Source organism: Daucus carota, chromosome 2 (assembly GCF_001625215.2).
Source record: "Daucus carota subsp. sativus chromosome 2, DH1 v3.0, whole genome shotgun sequence".
Taxonomy (NCBI): domain Eukaryota; kingdom Viridiplantae; phylum Streptophyta; class Magnoliopsida; order Apiales; family Apiaceae; genus Daucus; species Daucus carota.
Window position 1 is genome coordinate 47,189,053 of NC_030382.2, and position 17,868 is coordinate 47,206,920.

Here is a 17,868-nt window from a genome sequence, read left to right on the forward strand (position 1 = left end):
CAGCTTTTTTTATTATACGAACCATTTCATTGATTTTTATCAATTCTTGTGCTCAAAACTTTCTTGTGGAGAAAAGAGGAGAGTATAATACACCAATTTTCATTTTGCGGTTCAGATCATCATGTAAATTGATGTTAATATTTTTCCTACTATTACAATGACAGCTACTTTGTTTTCCAATCTATGATCATACCTTATGAGCAGCCTACGACTTGCACCTGAAGCTGGGAAGATGCATATGATGAAGCAATTAATTGCCTGCAGTTTATTTTCCGCCATTATCCTTCAACGAAGTCTTAGCTAGTTAGCTATGTTCTTTTAAAAAATAAATTCAAAAAATCTCACACACACACATATATTCAAATTTTTTGTATTGAAATATAGACAGATTTGTATCCGAATTATTAATTTAACAACCTAGTGTTAGAGCATCTTGGTCATGACACATTTTGGTATAACTTTTATATTCTTTTTGAATTTTTCAAAAATTGTTTTGTTGTGATATATATAATAAAATATAAATGAGATATAGATGAAATAAATTTGTTTTGTTAGGTATATGAGGATATATTTGGTATTTTGAAAAATCTAAATTAGTACAAAAATTATACCAAACGGACATTTGATATAAATTTGGTATGACATTATTCATATGGCACAAAATCTTACTATATTAGAGTTGTGATGGAACAGTTTTTACACGAAAAATTACGGAGTTTTGGTGTTGGTTTGAGTCTCAAACATGCTCTTAGTAAACTTATGGTATACAATAACTTCTGTAATTTGTTGGCCTAATTTGTATACTTAGTGCAGGTTTTTTTTTTTCTTTCTGTTTTATCTAATTATGTCCTATATTACATGGTAAAAGTTTATTAGTTGCTTAAATACCAATCTTTTGGCCTTATAATTTACTAGAACAAAAACTTGGAACAAAACTGAGCAGATGCTTGATTAGCATCCCATTGCTTTGTTGGCCTTGACTGATTTATCTACCACAGTGCCATCATTCCCAGCAAGTGCTGTATATTTATCTTTTCTTGTAAATGTGGTGCACTCATAGGATAGAGTAGCTGCAATCACCCTTTGAATGTAGTTTGCTACTTCATGGCTTGGCTTTCCTGAGCTGCATGTTAACTCTTTTGGCAACTTATGCAGAAAATTTACGACGTACTCCGGGCTAGGATTCATGAAGAAGTAAAACGTGTCCATCCCTTTCCACCCTCTTGCTGTTGTCCCATGGAACATACTCATCCGGTTTTCCATAGCTACTGGGACTAGTTCATCTGTTAATTCAGCAAACATGGCGGAAAATCTAAGGAGGAAGGGCTCGCGACAAGTAGTTCCCTCGGGGCATATAGCCAGGTCTCCTTCTTGTAACATTTTCTTGATCATTGAGGCATCAGTGACGCGGTCCCTGCTAAGTCTAACTGTTTTGATTGGTGAGATGATTTCGGATAGTCTGGAGACAGAGTATGTTACTGCAGCAATTGGTCGGCCAAGGGCAGTTGAGAGGAAGATTGGGTCTAGGAGGGTTCTGTGGGAGCAGATAAAAAGGACTCCTGATTGGTCATTGGATTTTTTGACTGGAGGAGGTGGGGTGCCCTTGATGGTGACACGGACACCAAGTGCTAAGAAAGCATAGTATACGACTGGCATGGGAAGTAATGCTCCTGCAGCAACGCGCAGAATGGAAAGGATGATGCCTATAGGGATCCAAAGGATGGTGATTAGTGCTACGAGAGGTGTTGGTTTTTGCACCAGACGACCATCGTGGAAGATGACGGGCTTGGGGAGCTTGTCCTTTGTTACGGCCTCAACCTCTGGTTTAGGTGGCACGATGTAACCCTCCTGCAGGTATTCTTTTAAAATTAAATGTGGATTTGCTATTAAAAAAATTATGCTTGATATTTACTTCATAAGATTGATGGTCCTTTTTTTAGTTAATTAGATAGATAAGATACTTTTCAGTTATTTTTGATTTAGGAATTATATTGCAAACCTTGCACAATGCCATGAAAGGAAAATCAGTATGCCTGTCCCCTAGGCCTATCTCTGGTTGAACCTCCCCGAAAGCTTCTCTAAGAGCATTGGCTTTATTCTCCCCGACAAGTACCCCTGGTTTGAGAACAAATCCTGTTGCTCTGCCCTTGTAGGTTCCTATTTCTGTTCCCAAAACTAAATCAGTTTCCAAGAAACCTTTCAGAAATGATTCCACCATTATTCTTGGATTCGCTGTGAGAACACAACGCTTTCCACATGCTGAGAATACGCGATATGATGTAGGATGGAGGTCAGTTGAGTAGAATTTAGGCAGCACAGCCCGTGCCACAGATTCTATATCAGAAATTTTCATCCCAGCAAATGTTGCGAAGATAAGTACTTGGATGCCAGCAGACTCAGAGACAAAGTAGTATAAAATTCCAGCAAGTGGTGAACATAAGAGCAGAAAGAGAAGCCTTAGAACCCCTCCAGCCTCAAATGCAATTAAGGCAAAATAAGGAAACGAGCTACGACCTCTGAGCAAAGTTCCATCTAAGTCTGCAACCACAGTGTCTTTTTCTCTGCCAAGTGATGAACAATTCTCAACTGTTGAAAAGTTTGTGATAGCCATTGTCAGTTAGAAGTACCCAATACTCGTAAACAGTTGAAAATGAGAGATTTATTTGAATCTTATTTTGCTTCATATTCAAGTTTATATATAGATGTTAGTTGCAAAGCATGTAGGGTGGCGAATATGGAAAAAAATGACAAAACAATGTTGGCGAAGAAGTTGAGGAGCCAGAATTGATTAAAAATCCCTGAATCTGGAGGATTCACCAAGGACAAGAATGTACGTTGATATGCCTTTTAGTATAGACCGCCTGTCGATGTCTAGGCATTACTAATACTCCACATTATATATAGAATTTGAATTCATATTGCCTTTTTTTTAATTCTTAAAAAAAGTTAAACAGATGCATACAAAGATACAAATTTATAGTATGAAGCAAGTAGTTGGTTGAATGACAATTGATTACGAACTGTAGAGCTGATTTTTGATAGGCAAGCTGAAATTGTTTCTGTCATAGAACAAAGTGTTGATTTCAATTTATAGGTATTATCACCGAATTTATGTAAACTGGAGATTTGGACCTTCCTCGAACTATGCTGATGCGGAGGACTAGTGCACCAGGTACAACTTAATTTAGAAGAAAAGGGTAGAAGAAGAATACTGGGTCATGTGTTGAAGCATATAAACAAAGTATCTCTGTATTAGCTAATTCCATATCCCATAGGAGTTGGAAATTGTCTGTGTCATAGCAAGTCCGAATTGATACTTCCAATGAAGCTGAAAGTGAAATTGATATTGAAAGTGAATATACTACGAGCTAATTTCAACATGTGAAACTGATCCCAGGTATACATATTTTTACTGTGGAGATTACTATGTTAGGACAAGGGTTTCATTATGCTGGTCGTTGTCATCTGTGGATTTAGTAGTGTTAAAATTGAAGAGAATGGCCAAGTGTGCTTAAGTCTTTTATTCATGAGTGTTAAAATCTAGCAAATGCGATGACAATAATATCTTAAAAGAACTTTTTCCTGTCTGAAAGTCCTTCAACTTGGCAGTGGATATATAAACTATCAAAGGAAGTAAAAGCAAGTTAAAATATCAGAGCTAGTAAGTGCATATATACAGTTTACACAAGTAGATTGGAACACTGCATCGATGCCTTCACCTCTTTTACTTCATTTATTTACTAGTTATCCATTTTCTTTTTACTTCTTTATATGATGTCTTAGTTATTTACTAGGTATCCATTTATTTATTAGGAACATAACAGATTTCAAAGAGAATACCGATCCTCCTTTTGTAGGAGTGCTGAAATGATGGAATACCAGTACATATAGTTTCATTCCAATGATGAAATTCGCCATTGTTGTAGGACATGATATGAACAAGTTGTTTGCTTTGAAGGAGGTCATGGGAGCATAGCAAACAGTTTTCATCATGAAGGTGAGCCGATATATGTCGCATTTTACATATGCACTAGTGCAGATATTGATGATGATTAGCTCCATTCTCACCATCAAATAATTGCACTTCATTTCATTCCCATTACAAATGATCATGCATAACCATATTCTGTAGAAACTAGCAATTCCACAATTATACAATATTACGGAACTTTCATCACCTGCACCAGTGGTCTAGTGGTAGAATAGTACCCTGCCACGGTACAGACCCGGGTTCGATTCCCGGCTGGTGCATTCTTTTTTGTCAGAATACGTTTCTTTATTTTCTGTACGGGTTGAGTGTACAACTCTTAACTGCTTCAAATACAGAATTTACACCGTATAAGCAAAATTGTCTGTAAAAGTCCAGTCTTTCCGTTTGGATTTTTGTTTTTAAATTTTAAGCATCTAGAAATTTATGAGTTCATTTTCATTGCAATACTAACAGAAGTCCACTTCTTACAAGTCTTTGGCTGTTTGGTACTCGTAATATTCTTACACACATCATTGCTCACGTCACAAGCCACACTACTATCTGCTAGTAGTATATATATGCTGGCTTTGATTATTCATTCACTTGCAATTCTCTATTATTACCAATCTATAGAAAAAATTTAACAAATCGATGGCTGCTGTGAAGCTTCTTGGATTCTGGGCTAGTCCTTTTGTGAACCGGGTTCAGATAGCTCTGAATCTGAAATCCATAAGCTATGAATACATTGAACAGAATCTACGTTCCAAGAGCCAACTCCTTTTGGAATCCAATCCTGTTCACAAGAAAGTCCCTGTACTTATTCATGGTGACAAAAACATCTCCGAGTCTGTTGTGATTGTTCAGTACATTGATGAGGCGTGGAATGATGGCCCTTCCATTCTTCCTTCTCATCCTTATGATCGCGCCAATGCTCGATTTTGGGCTGCCTATGTTACTGATAAGGTAATTACAACGTTTAAATGTTCCGGTAGGTCAAGGCTTTGATAGAGTTGGTCATCCAACATGTTAGATGTATAAGATCCGTTTAGTGGCTTCTTTCATTTTATTAAGATTTTGGTAGAGTTGGTCGTTTAACATATAGGCCATCGTATATTTAGTTTAGATCTCAATTTTTTATTGTTTTGTTTCTGATCAAAGGCTGAGTAGGGTTCAATGTACATGAGCATAGTTTTTTTTTTTTTCTAAAAACGTTCTAATGTAATTGACATATGAAATTTTGCAGTGGTTTCCGCTAGTATCAGAGTACAGAACAACAGAAGGAGCCGAGGCAAAGGCAGCAGTGAGGGAGAAAATTCTTGAAGGACTGGTAATTTTGGAGGAGGCTTTTGTGAAATTCAGCGAAGGGAGAGGTTACTTTGGCGGGGACAATATTGGTTACATTGACATTGTACTTGGAAGTCTTCTGGGGTGGCTGAGGGTAAGAGAAGTGACACAGGGTGTTACATTCCTGGACAAGACCATAGCGCCAGAGCTTGCTGCCTGGGCTGATAGGTTCACTTTGCACCCTGCTGTCGCTGATGTATTGCCAACTACGGAGAAACTGATTGAGCTCATCAACGGTTTCACCAAATCTAAGTGATTAAGCTTATGCGACAACAGGATTTGTACCCTTCAGATTTTGGAGAGGTTTATGTAGCACCAGTTTTATGTGTCTTTTTAAGGTTGTATCTTTCAAATTTGACAGATTTTATCAAGTTGATGCAAATTTTGTTGTTTAATTATGAATAAAGTAGCAAGTATTTAAGCTGAAATCATATATCTACATTAACAGAAACTTTGAATTGCTACTATTCCTAGTTGCAGAATGCGGATTAATGGCTTCTCCCCTCTAGGTGTTCTTACACCAGTTTCAATGGGAATGGTAAGAGCTATTCGTCATATAGGCGGTAATCAGTTTCACTATCAAGCAAGCTATACAGATTTCAAACTGTGTTTTCTGAGGATTAATTGAATTCAGAAAACAACATTTTCGTGTCTTGATTACTATATATCTCTGCAATTACAACACAATTTTCTGAAAAAGAGACACGTGCCTGAATCTTTTCAAGGTGCTTCCCAAGGAAACAATATTATCGAACAGAATTTTACCATTAAAAACAATAATCTCTCTGGAGAAGTTCAAAATGATCATGAAGAGGCTCAAACATCACAATAGGGATCTTCCTAAATTGAGTTAACATTTGTTAAGGACATAACAAATCACAATAGGACACGTGATATGAATTAGTTGGTTTCTATAATCTGTAGTCCATGGAGGTAAAAATGACCGGACATGAAGAGATGTGATACAAGTAAGTTGTTTACTCGGTCTATGGAGGTGGTAATGTATAAAACGAATCTAGCAAATCATTTACCTCCTAAATTTGTGGTAAGCATTTGCATTTCTCTGCCCCACAAATCTTCACCTAAATAGTCAAACAAATACTGCTACACACTTTGACGATCAATAACTTCCTGGTAAATTGGACGCGCTAACGCACGTGTGTCTCCTCAAAGTGACAAAGTCTAAGCCTCAGGGGCGGCTCTTTACGTACCGGAATTAATATATATAATTTATTTAAGTATTTGGATGAATTTATTTAATATATTTGATAATATATAAAATAGAATGTTATAAGAAAAAAACGTAAAAAAAAAGGGTAGAATTTTTATCAAAAAAATTAGCTTACTCAACTTTAAACTTCTCTCTCCAAAACTTTAAACTTCTCTCTCCAAAAGTCACAAATTGGACCTTCTTAAAATTTATTCCCTCCGTCCCTCTCAATTCTTAACATTGGGGATGGGGGCGTGACACGGACTTTAATGCGCTTAAAAAACGTAGTTCTATAATTTTTTTTAAAAATTTTATTTTTCTGAATAAAAATTTAGTGTCTAGATTTTTATCCAGGAAAAGAAAATTTTAAAAAAAAAGTTATAGAACTATGTTTTATAGGCGCATTAAAGTGCGTGTCAAGCAGTGAAAAAAAAATGTTAAGAAATGAGTAGAACAGAGGAGTATGAGAAAAGTTGACGATCCTAATTCTGGGTCGACAAATTGGGACTTAATATTATTCTTCGTTTCTTACACACTTCATTGCTTACGTCACAAGCACAATGTCGCCCCATATAAAGCAAGCCATGTATGCTTTCATTTCTCATTCAACTTAAACATCTCTATCACTATCAATCAACACAAAACATACTCTATCAAATCAATGGCTGGTGTCAAGCTTCTTGGATTCTGGGCTAGTCCTTACGCGAACCGGGTTCAGATAGCTTTGAATCTGAAATCCATAAGCTACGAATACATTGAGCAGAATCTCCGTTCCAAGAGCCAACTCCTCCTGGAATCCAATCCTGTTCATAAGAAAGTCCCTGTGCTCATTCATGGTGACAACCCCGTCTCAGAGTCCCTTGTGATTCTTGAGTACATTGATGAGGTTTGGACTCAAGGTCCATCCATTCTTCCCTCTGATCCTCATGATCGTGCCGTTGCTCGCTTTTGGGCTGCCTATATTACTGATAAGGTATTCTTAACACTATAAATATTTAGTAACTAGATCACAATTTATTTTAGATTTTGTTTCTAGTCTAAAGGCTGAGTAGGATTCAATATTCTTGACCATGTCTTATTTATTTTTAATTAACTCCAAAATGTAACTGACATGAAATTTTGCAGTGGTATCCGCTAATATCAGAATACAGACTAGCGGAAGGAGCTGAGGCAAAGGCCGCGGTGAAAGAGAAAATTCTTGAAGGAGTAGTGCTCTTGGAGGAAGCTTTTGTGACATGTAGCCAAGGGAAAGGTTACTTTGGTGGGGAGAATATTGGTTACATTGACCTTGTACTTGGAAGTCTTTTGGGTTGGCTGAGGGCAAGAGGAGAGACACAGGGTATCACATTCCTGGACAAGACCAAAGGGCCAGAGCTTTCTGCTTGGGCTGATAGATTCAGTTCGCACTCTGCTGTCACTGGTGTATTGCCAACTTCTGAGAAAGTGATCGAGTTCATCAAAAGTTTCACCAGGCCTAACTGATCAGGCTTTTACGACTTAATAATTTGTTTCCTTTGGTGGCTTTCGGAGAGATTGATATAGGACCAGTTTCATGTTGCTGTGCCTAGCTGTTGTTTTTTAAGGTTGTACTTTTCTTAATTATTGCCAAGATTTCATAATGGTAATGCAAGTAATTGTTGTTTGCAAGAGCATAAGCTAATATCATACTGTATATCATTGCATCAGTATCTTCCAATGTTCTTGTAGCTTCATCCCACCAACCTAAATTGCATAATCTCTGGATCAGCGGAGACATCACTGTGATGAATGATGATCGACTTTAGGAAAAAAGAAAAGCTTAAAATAAGTGTTTCTTGCCTAAAATAAAAAAAAATGAAGTAGAAGTTAGAAGCATGTCAAGACTTATAAGTGATTAAAGTGTTGGGGAAGGAAGTAGAAGCCCTGAAACAAAGCTAGTATTCCTAACTTTTTATAAATACTTCTTGATTTTTTACACAAACCATACGAATAAGTGCTTCTGACTTATAAACCCAAACGTCTGGCTTTTAAGCGGTAGTCAAACACCCACATACAATTAGAAGAGGACGTTTAAACAAAACAATCTTAGTCATACTCATACCTGACGGGAAAAGATACATTTTTCTATATAGTCAGGATCATACATTCATACTCATAAATAAATAAATAAACACGTAGAATTATCAATGAATGAGTCACAATCAATGCTTATTTCTAAGTTAGCCAAATAAAAGCTGTTACAAATCACAAGCTAACAACTCGTGACTTTCTTTGCTGCTGCTTGCACCTAATGCCTAAACAAATATCAACCTGTCTATTTCTCTGTCGACTAATTAACTTCCCACGCAATACACATAATACCCACATGTCCGTATCACCAAACCGTGTTGTTTTTGTGTTTACTATCGCTACAGCCACCTGTCTATCTTACGTGTGATTGTCCTGCTGGCCACCATTCACCAATGTCTTCGATTCCGTTATGTTTTGTACGCGTGTTCGTTTCATTTTCTCCCAACCAATAAATAGTACTAACTCACTCTTTACTATAACCACAAGTTAAGTATTCAAGTTAAGTATTCAACTCCTCAACAGAAGTGATCACTTGGATTCCAGCCTTTTCGTGGAATGGAAATCTTTCAGAGTGCCAATGCGGTTCGGCTCAGGAGCAGTCACGGGAAGTACTTAACCGCCCATGACGACGAAGAGTCTGTTACTCAAGGCCGTCATGGTGACGCCAAGGCTGCGAGGTGGACAGTGGAAGTTCTCCCAGCTGATTACACCAATCACAATATAATTCGGCTCAAGAGCTGTTATAACAAGTATCTCACGGCTGATGATCAGCCATTCCTGTTTGGAATGACGGGGCGAAAAGTTACTCAGACTGTACCGGACAGGCTGGACTCGTCTGTTGAATGGGAGCCTTTTAGAGATGGAAAGAATCAGGTGAAGCTGAGAACTCGATACGGTGAATTTCTTCGGGCTAATAGGGGGCTTCCTCCGTGGAGAAACTCTGTCACTCATGACATTCCTCGGAGGACTGCAACACAGGATTGGATTTTTTGGTACGTCGAAGTTGTGGAGACTGATATGTTAAAGCCAGAGAAGAATTTGATTCTTCACTCTGATTCTTTCAGTTCTTCTGAATCTAGCGTGCCTTCTACTCCTTCCAGTTTATCCGGACCTGAGGTTTGATCCTTTATCTTGCATAAAGTCATGAACTTGATTTTTTTTTTTTAATCATGTTAAATTATTAGTGATGAGCTTAAATTAGTACCAAGGACTGACATTTAACTTTTCGTGGAAATACAGTCGGCTGATTCACCTGCAAGTTTACCGCGAAAGAAAGGAGATGGGAGGCTCATATATTATCATGTTTGTAATGAATACGGGGAAGTGGATGAAGAATTGGATGAGCTTGTGATTACCTTTAGGGGGAATGGGGTAAATGAGTTAACTAAGAGGTTGGAGGATGAGACTGGACTCACTGATATCACCGTGTGTTCGCGGAGTCCATTAAATGGGAAGCTTTACCCTCTCAGATTACAGCTTCCTCCCAATAACGTGACTATGAATGTTGTTGTAGTTCAATCTTCTTTAATAGGTGAGCTTTCGAATTGAATAATCCTATGTTATTCAAGTCAATCTAATTTCATAATCTTTTGCTAGTTAATCTTGTCTCATCTTGATCTCTTCTGTAACAGTGGCTTAAAGCTTGGCAAAACGCGAAAGGCCTTATAGGGTTAGAGTTAGTTTTTGCCATTTCAACAAGACATGGGGGAACTCCTGCTCTGCACAGGTGACAGCAGGCTTGTTCTCTGTGCTGGAAATGGACGATCAGTTTCAGAAGCTTCTAGCAACATATATAATTTGTGTATGAGTCAATTACTTAAACGATGAAAAGTGAAGAGTGAATAATGGTGGAAGCTGTATATTTAATCTTTCTGTATGTTCATGTTACGTTTTGAATAGCAAAAACTTATACTTGTCCTCAGTATTATTACAACCTCCAGTAATCCAAGTGCTAGCGAGAAAGCTCCTATATGCAGATATCTGATAAACAAAAACAAGTGTTTAATTTTAATCAATTTTAAAAGATTAATTACTATAATGAATAGGGCTTGATCACCAACACTTACTTAATATTTATATAAATTCGATATTACAATCATAATCCAGAAAATTTAAATACTGGTACAAAAGGTTATCAACTGTTGTAGTTGCTGTATATGCATAACACTATCCCAGATCATAAAATATCAATATATCATCTATATTAGCTATAGCCTATATGGTCAGCAGAGGTTTTTATTTCAACTAAAATAGATTGTACTGCTCTGAATGCCTCTGATTATTGTGTTTTCTTTTTGATGCATGGCAAGAAATTCATTATTAGTTCATGTATGTCTCGATCTTCTTCTGGAGCGCAATCTTCTCTGCTCCAACAACCTTGTCAACTGCTTTCCCTTTCTTGATCAGGACAAATGCTGGCAATGCCTGCACAGCATACTCGCGAGCCACATCCTACAAAACAAATAAAGTCTCCATCATCATTATACAAGCATAAATCATCCGTCAAGGTAAATGAAATGAATGGCAATCAATTTATTATTTATCCAATGGAAAGAGATGAGTGATAGCTCCAGCATACCTCCAGCTCATCTACGTCGATCTTAATGAACTCTACACCTGCATAGATGCCAGCAAACTCACGAATAACAGGGTCCATTGTGCGACAAGGTCCACACCATGCAGCCGTGAAATGAATAACCATCTTTAAAACCATAACAAAAATTAAACGATTAGTTACAAGTGGAAAAACTACAGTTGAGGCAATAAAACAAACATGAAAATTCAGAAAGCTATTACTAACCAGTTTATTTGTTTTTCTGGTAACTTGAAGATGGCTTTTCCATTTAGATGAGGAACTGAATGATAAAATCCGGCCGAACCTTCTTGGCATGACCACTCCACTGAAGTCATTTGAGTCATCATACACAGCAGACTGATTAGCTCCCATCTTTCTCTCCTATGTAGTGATGAAATTACTACTCTGAAAATGAAGAATCAACTCAAATTTTTAAACAAGTTTTTTTCTTCCCGCTTTAGTTTGATGATGATTAATAACAGAGACACAAATCCATATATATAGGTAAACTGCTGGTGGGTAAACTTAAAAACTGTGTAATGGGGGGTATTTGATTCGATTCCTTCAATATTTCGACAGTTGAAGTCAAACTTGCAAAGATTTGCAGCATATCTTTTTGCATGTACAGTAACTAAATGGATAATAGTTTCATATTGTGAAGCTGGAATCCGTGCTACAGCTGGAATTACTAAATTTCGTAAATATCAGTCTGATTGAGCGGTGATTAAAATACTACACTAAAATCACAATTTTTTTATCATTCAAAATTTTTACCACAGCCAACAGGCTTCCGGAAGTAAAATCACATAGCTCAACATTTTTTTTCTTTCTAAAATATACTGACATCTGCCTCGTAATTTAAGTCATTTCATTTCATATATCAAAGTAAATTCACGATACCAAGCATACCAAGCATGTATGTCGTTTAAGGTAGCAAGTTTCTTTGTGAACCAAATTTTATCATATGAATAATAAATTTTATCAGAAGGATATATGAAATAAAATCACGTAGCTCGACATTTTTTTTCTTTAACAATACGGGGGCTCTCTATAATATGACGTTTCAGACTTTCAGGAAGTGGACAGAAAGTTCTCCACTTGCAATTTCTACATGTGAGTACTTTCATGTGCTTTGCAATTTATAATTTAGATGCAGCATATTCACTTTTTCGGGTGGAATTAACACGCATCATTTTAATCTATCAGACAAACACAAAAATGAGGACGCCCAAATATACAGAAGAAGGCACCTGAAAATTATTGACTTGATTAAGGTTCCGAAAAACACTGTTACTGCTTGCTTCGTATGTTTTTATTTTTTGTGATTTTGTCGTTGAAGTGAAGCACTCAAAGCTTGTAACAACAAATAAACCTTAAAATCAACCAGGAAACGTTTAATTGCATCGCATCCAAACTGAATCTAGCAATTTAAGTGTCTAAATTTGCTGTCTATTTCAGCTAGTTAGGAATCTGATACGTGCCGGAATCAAATATCTTGCATGCAGAACCAATGGCTAAAAGGTGATGCCTGTCACACCACATCCACCACGAAAGTGTTTAAAGGAGGAGCAGGGGAGCACTCCGGACCCTTATCCCTTAATCTAGATTCTAGAAGGGGGGAGGAGGGGGGTGACAAGACCCTTTTTTAATCTAAATGGGGGTGGGTACATTTAACCTCATTCCACAATATTTTACCCATGCCAAAGATAAAATACTTGCACCATTTTAATTAAAACCTCATGCTACACATTTTATAACCAAGTTAAGATACCATCATTGCAGTTCAATAAAGTCATTGCTAGAAAAGAATTTTACCAACAAGTCCTCTATTGATTGAATTGAACAACAAAACAGGGTCCTGAGTGTACCACTCGTCTTACAACAACCCAGATTCAATCCATGTCTCAAGCAAAAGCAAATCATCTTCCCCATCCACCAGAGAGCTAGTAACGAGGTCATGACTCAGTTGGAACTGCAGAGCCATGATTGTTCCCGGCAGCACCCCTACCACCTCCCCTGCCTCTATTGCTATAATAGTTGTTTCTAGGATAGTAATTTCCAGGCTGATCATAGTACTGGTTGCGACCATTCTGGTATGGCCCACCTCCCCTGCTGTTACCATTCCGACCTCCGCGCCCATTGGGATATCCCCTACGACCACCTGGGCCACGTCCACCCCTTTGGTTCTGGAAATGCCTCCGGTTATACTGTTGCTCCTTTGCTTCCACATCTCCAAATGTTAGTTCCCTATCAGGCTGTGGTTTGACCGACTCTGAATCAGCTGGTAGCTCTGTAGAGTTCTCAACCTTGTATTCACCCTGCAAAAGCAAAAGCGTGAACATATTATGTCATCAAGCACCGCACGTCTTTAGTTCTATTCCATACAAATTAATGCCCAAACAACAATCATACGTTCTGCAATTCGTCAACAGGACCAGCCTGATTATCAGAAGATTCATTCCCTTCAATTTTTGGTAAATCATCATCCTGTGAACATTGACAGACGAGGAAATGGGAATTTGGTAAGTTAAACCAGTCTACATGTCCAGATTGAATACTTGAAAAAAATGACATGAACATGAAAAAAAAATTGTCACCAAGTTATAATATTATTATCTATTGCTGTCAAACAAGACAAATTAGTGCTGGAAAACTCTGAGGAGAATTAAAAGAAGAACAAACTACAAACTCTACAAAAGAGAGGAAGGGAAGACAAAGATGAGAATATATAGGGTCCGTCCAAATTCACGAGTATAAAGCCTCAGCCTGAGACCTCAGATTAGAAAGAATATCTAAAATCATGATATTGCTCTTGTTGCCTCCATCAGCAGTAACTGGAAGGTAGTAAACCAATAAAGGCTCCAGAAATAAGCACCATATGCATGGTTGCACAAGATAAGATGCACATAGCGACAACCTTAGCATTAAAAATAGATATGGCTTGCAAAATTGCTGCACATAATTTGCAAGTGACCAAGCAGCAAACCAGTTTTCTCTAATCCTCTGGCAAAAATTTGAGGTTTGCATAATGCTAGCATGATTTATCTCTTTCATTAAAAGGGCTTGAAATGGCTTTAGAATAAACCTTCATCACAAATAATAGGTTTAGTGATTATTACCGGATCATGACCAGACAAGACTACATCAGCATTTGCATATTTCAAAGATTATCTTGTGGTTGATGGATCCAGTGTATTTGAACAAGAAAACATATTAACAAGCTGGTTGTGGGCCTTGTGGCACCGGGAGCAGTAGACCAGATGTCGAGGCAAGGTAGTGTAGGAAATATTTGGTCATGGCTAGGAAGTGCCTATCTCATAAATTACTTAAAAAAGCCTGAACTACTTAAGCTAAAAAAACAGACAATAGGATCCTCGTCTACTTCCTGTATGCAAAAGACCCGAAACCATCAACACAAATTTTTGGCCAGGGAAGGCAAAGGTGGTTTGTCTTTTTTAAGTATATCTCTAAAATTACATCACATATCATAAACACCAAACCCTCTCTAGCTCAATACAAAAGAAAAACCTCTACTAGTCACTATGCTTACTACAAACAGCAAACTCTTTTATTCAAATTATTGTATCAGCAAGACGCAAAGAACTACCAATTTTTTATCTCAATGCAACTATATTCCAGTTAAGCTACTACCTATAAACAACTCCAATACTAAAACTGATACATTTGCAATTTCGTAAATCACAACCAAATTCTGCCAATATTTCATCTCAATGCACATGCATTGCAAGGGTAATAACATAGATAATAACAATAACCAAGAAAATAAGTTCAATTGGAGAAACATAGTCAAGTTTTCACCTTTTGTTGATACCGAACATCCTCTTGAGCCTGAAAAGACCCATAGTTTCCAGCAGCAGCCACCTCCACAGGCGCTTTCATTTCTGGCAATGTGGTAAAGTACGGAGAACTCATTATCTTCGCAAGCTTTTCCTTCAATACAGAATCTGCAAAAACAACACATTTCATCACAGACACAACATTATAAAACCAAATCAGCACCAACTAAACAAAACATAACATTAACACATACAAGTCACATTCTCCTCCCCCTCAACCGTCTGCTCCGAACTCTCAATCCAAAGCTTAGCCCGCTCCACACACTTCTCCAACGCATTCTTATGCGACAAACTGGTATCCACCGGCCTCGAAACCAACAAGCTCCCAACTTTGGAAATCAAATCCAAATCCCTCTCCGCCAACAACTCACTCTCATCATCCGAAACATAATCGTAACTCAAACAACAATTCCTCTCATGCGTCTTGGTCAACACCGTCCTCGTAAAATCACTCTCACTCCTCACATCAAACATACTCCCGAAATACAACAACTCCAACACCTTTTCAACAACCGAAAACTCGTCCCCACTCTTCGCCCCTTCCTCCGCCTTTTCCGCCACATTCTCACTCTTGACTCTAACCGCCAGATCGATTTCTTCGGCGACGGCGATCGAAAGAGGCTGTTTGAGCTTCTCGAGTTCATCGATGGCGGAAATTACGGAGGGCTTGGAACGGAAGACTTCTTCTTGTTCTTTGTTGAGAGACTTGCCGTTGGAAATGGAGTCTTCCATTTGGGTGATGCGGTTGAGTTTCTTGCGCAGGGCGCGGAGGCGTTTGTTGATTAGGCTGAGGACGGGGCCGTCGGAGACGTCGGAGCCGGCCATTGATTAGGGTTTCGAGTTAGGGTTTTTGAGGGTTTTGGGGAAGATGGATAGATAGATTGACAGAAGAAGTGGCAAGATTTGGGAGGACTGCTTGTTTATATTGGTTGCTCTTATTTCAGTAAGTTTTTTGTTGCGCAAGTTTTTTCATTTGTAATTTTAAATATGTAGAATTTGAATTACTTACTATTTCCCAAACCAGATACATATTTTCTCTGTCACTCTTTGCTTATTCTTATTTTATCAGAAAAATGTTTTACGTTAATAAATCATATAACACGAGCCAGAATGAATATTTAAATTTTGGAGTTTTTCATAAATGCACGGGAATAGAATTTTCTACCAAAATATTATAAATTTTAAAATGTTTTGTAAAAATACAAACTTTCAAATAAAAATTGTAAAAATATCATTTTCAATGGATAAAAATTACAAAAATATGGAGGTTAATCATTCTGCAACTGTTAGCAATCATATGTATAATCATAAATACAATTATGAAAAAATATTAAAAATTTATATTTATTTATATAATAAGTTGTTAGTGATGTGGATATTGAAAAACGAACACGCATGCGATTCATTATTAATATCATTAAATCAATTAAAAACAACCAACACGGCTAATTGGAGTCTCCATTATTTCTGCTTCGTCAAATCTATCCTGAAAGTATAAAAACGCAAAAATTCAAGAGATGGGTTGATTGAAAAGCTGCTGACAGGCGAAAATAGGATTGAAATGATTGATTGTTTGATTTTATTCCGAGGATAAAATGAACAGCGTTCTTCGTTTTCATCTTATTCTCCTAATCTGTTGTTTAACTCGGAATAATGGACAATTGATAGCTCCGAACACAAATTATGTGACTGTTTGTTTCGGTCCTATTCCCTTGATCTACTGTCGAGAACTTCAACAGATTCAATGGGAATGTGCGAGGGAAATTGATCACTTAGCCTTTTTGCTTAACTCGGAATGTTGGACAACTGAAAGCTCCAAACACATTATGTCTTGTCTGATTAGTTCATTGCATAGATTGCAATTACATTTTTTTATAAAAACACAGAAATCGTATTCAGTTAAAAGATGTTTTTATAATTATTCATTCTTTTATAAAAACACGGAAATCGTCAGTTAAAAAATATTTTCATAATTATTCATGACAGGGTCGATAAATAGAGTAATCATGAAATGGGGTTTTGCGGTCTCAAAAATCTATTAAATTGAGATATAAGAGTTTTTGCTTAAATCAAAAAAATTTCCATTACATATATAAATATATTTATAATCTTTAAAATAAACCTCAACGGTCCACTATCCGCACTCCGTGTTCGAATGTCAAACATTTTTTCAATTTATTAGACAATTTCAGTTAGGAAGAACGGTTAAGACTTAAGAGTTGTCCTAGATCAATAAAAAGACTATCAATAAGATATAAATAATCATAACAGCTCTCTCATTTGAAAGTTGTCCAGAAATTTTAAGAGGCTGTTTGGGTAAATTTAAAATAAGTGCTTCTTGCTTAAAATGAAAAAAATGGAGTAGAAGTTAGAAGCAAACTAAGACTTATAAGTGATTAAAGTGTTTGGGAAATAAGTTTAAGTCCTAAAACAAAAACTAATATTCCTAACATTTTATAAGTGTTTCTTGACCTTTTACACAAACGGTACGAATAAGTGCTTCTAACTTATAAACCAGAAACTGGGCTTATAAGCTGTACACAAACACCCACTAAGTCACATTCATGCATTCTTCCTTTTGCAAGTTCTCCCAATTTTAATGAACTATGCTATTCCATCCTATTCTCTTCTTTTAATAAACTCCACTTACTTTCTCCGCCACATTTTCACTCCTTGGACTCACTTTCCTATATTCTTTATTTCTTATATTTTATCAAAATATTTATTAATTATTTATATTTATAGAATTTAATATATTTTTATTTTCTACTATTTTATTTGTATCTTAGAAATTTATTTAACCCATTCAAATTCGTGTGAAATACAAAAATCAAAATATTTAATTAATTATAGAAAATTAAAG

At 36.8% G+C, this 17,868-nt stretch overlaps 6 protein-coding genes and 1 non-coding gene across 7 annotated transcripts; 4 read left to right on the forward strand and 3 right to left on the reverse strand.

The window, feature by feature from the left end:
• Positions 1-644: 644 nt before the first annotated feature.
• Positions 645-2,673, reverse strand: LOC108208614 (glycerol-3-phosphate acyltransferase RAM2). Its single transcript, XM_017379145.2, has 2 exons — positions 2,000-2,673; positions 645-1,848 (listed from the first exon to the last, which is right to left on the reverse strand). The coding sequence occupies exons 1-2, from the start codon at positions 2,609-2,611 to the stop codon at positions 952-954; spliced, it is 1,509 nt and encodes a 502-aa protein (XP_017234634.1). The 5' UTR covers positions 2,612-2,673; the 3' UTR covers positions 645-951.
• A 1,507-nt stretch (positions 2,674-4,180) lies between these two features.
• On the forward strand, positions 4,181-4,251 carry TRNAG-GCC (transfer RNA glycine (anticodon GCC)). Its single transcript has one exon. It is a non-coding gene; the product is annotated as a tRNA-Gly (tRNA).
• Positions 4,252-4,559: 308 nt separating this feature from the next.
• LOC108206906 (glutathione S-transferase U17) lies at positions 4,560-5,742 on the forward strand. The gene is made up of 2 exons (XM_017377336.2): positions 4,560-4,933; positions 5,214-5,742. The coding sequence occupies exons 1-2, from the start codon at positions 4,622-4,624 to the stop codon at positions 5,568-5,570; spliced, it is 669 nt and encodes a 222-aa protein (XP_017232825.1). The 5' UTR covers positions 4,560-4,621; the 3' UTR covers positions 5,571-5,742.
• A 1,378-nt stretch (positions 5,743-7,120) lies between these two features.
• LOC108207984 (glutathione S-transferase U17) lies at positions 7,121-8,171 on the forward strand. The gene is made up of 2 exons (XM_017378452.2): positions 7,121-7,497; positions 7,650-8,171. The coding sequence occupies exons 1-2, from the start codon at positions 7,186-7,188 to the stop codon at positions 8,004-8,006; spliced, it is 669 nt and encodes a 222-aa protein (XP_017233941.1). The 5' UTR covers positions 7,121-7,185; the 3' UTR covers positions 8,007-8,171.
• Positions 8,172-9,021: 850 nt separating this feature from the next.
• On the forward strand, positions 9,022-10,494 carry LOC108209519 (uncharacterized). The gene is made up of 3 exons (XM_017380462.2): positions 9,022-9,689; positions 9,813-10,104; positions 10,205-10,494. The coding sequence occupies exons 1-3, from the start codon at positions 9,129-9,131 to the stop codon at positions 10,210-10,212; spliced, it is 861 nt and encodes a 286-aa protein (XP_017235951.1). The 5' UTR covers positions 9,022-9,128; the 3' UTR covers positions 10,213-10,494.
• Positions 10,495-10,621: 127 nt separating this feature from the next.
• LOC108209520 (thioredoxin H2) lies at positions 10,622-11,782 on the reverse strand. Its single transcript, XM_017380464.2, has 3 exons — positions 11,374-11,782; positions 11,152-11,274; positions 10,622-11,024 (listed from the first exon to the last, which is right to left on the reverse strand). Exons 1-3 carry the CDS (start codon positions 11,518-11,520, stop codon positions 10,893-10,895), a joined length of 402 nt encoding a protein of 133 aa, XP_017235953.1. The 5' UTR covers positions 11,521-11,782; the 3' UTR covers positions 10,622-10,892.
• A 1,089-nt stretch (positions 11,783-12,871) lies between these two features.
• On the reverse strand, positions 12,872-15,960 carry LOC108209518 (uncharacterized). The gene is made up of 4 exons (XM_017380461.2): positions 15,200-15,960; positions 14,968-15,113; positions 13,561-13,635; positions 12,872-13,466 (listed from the first exon to the last, which is right to left on the reverse strand). The coding sequence occupies exons 1-4, from the start codon at positions 15,828-15,830 to the stop codon at positions 13,104-13,106; spliced, it is 1,215 nt and encodes a 404-aa protein (XP_017235950.1). The 5' UTR covers positions 15,831-15,960; the 3' UTR covers positions 12,872-13,103.
• Between the last annotated feature and the right edge of the window lie 1,908 nt (positions 15,961-17,868).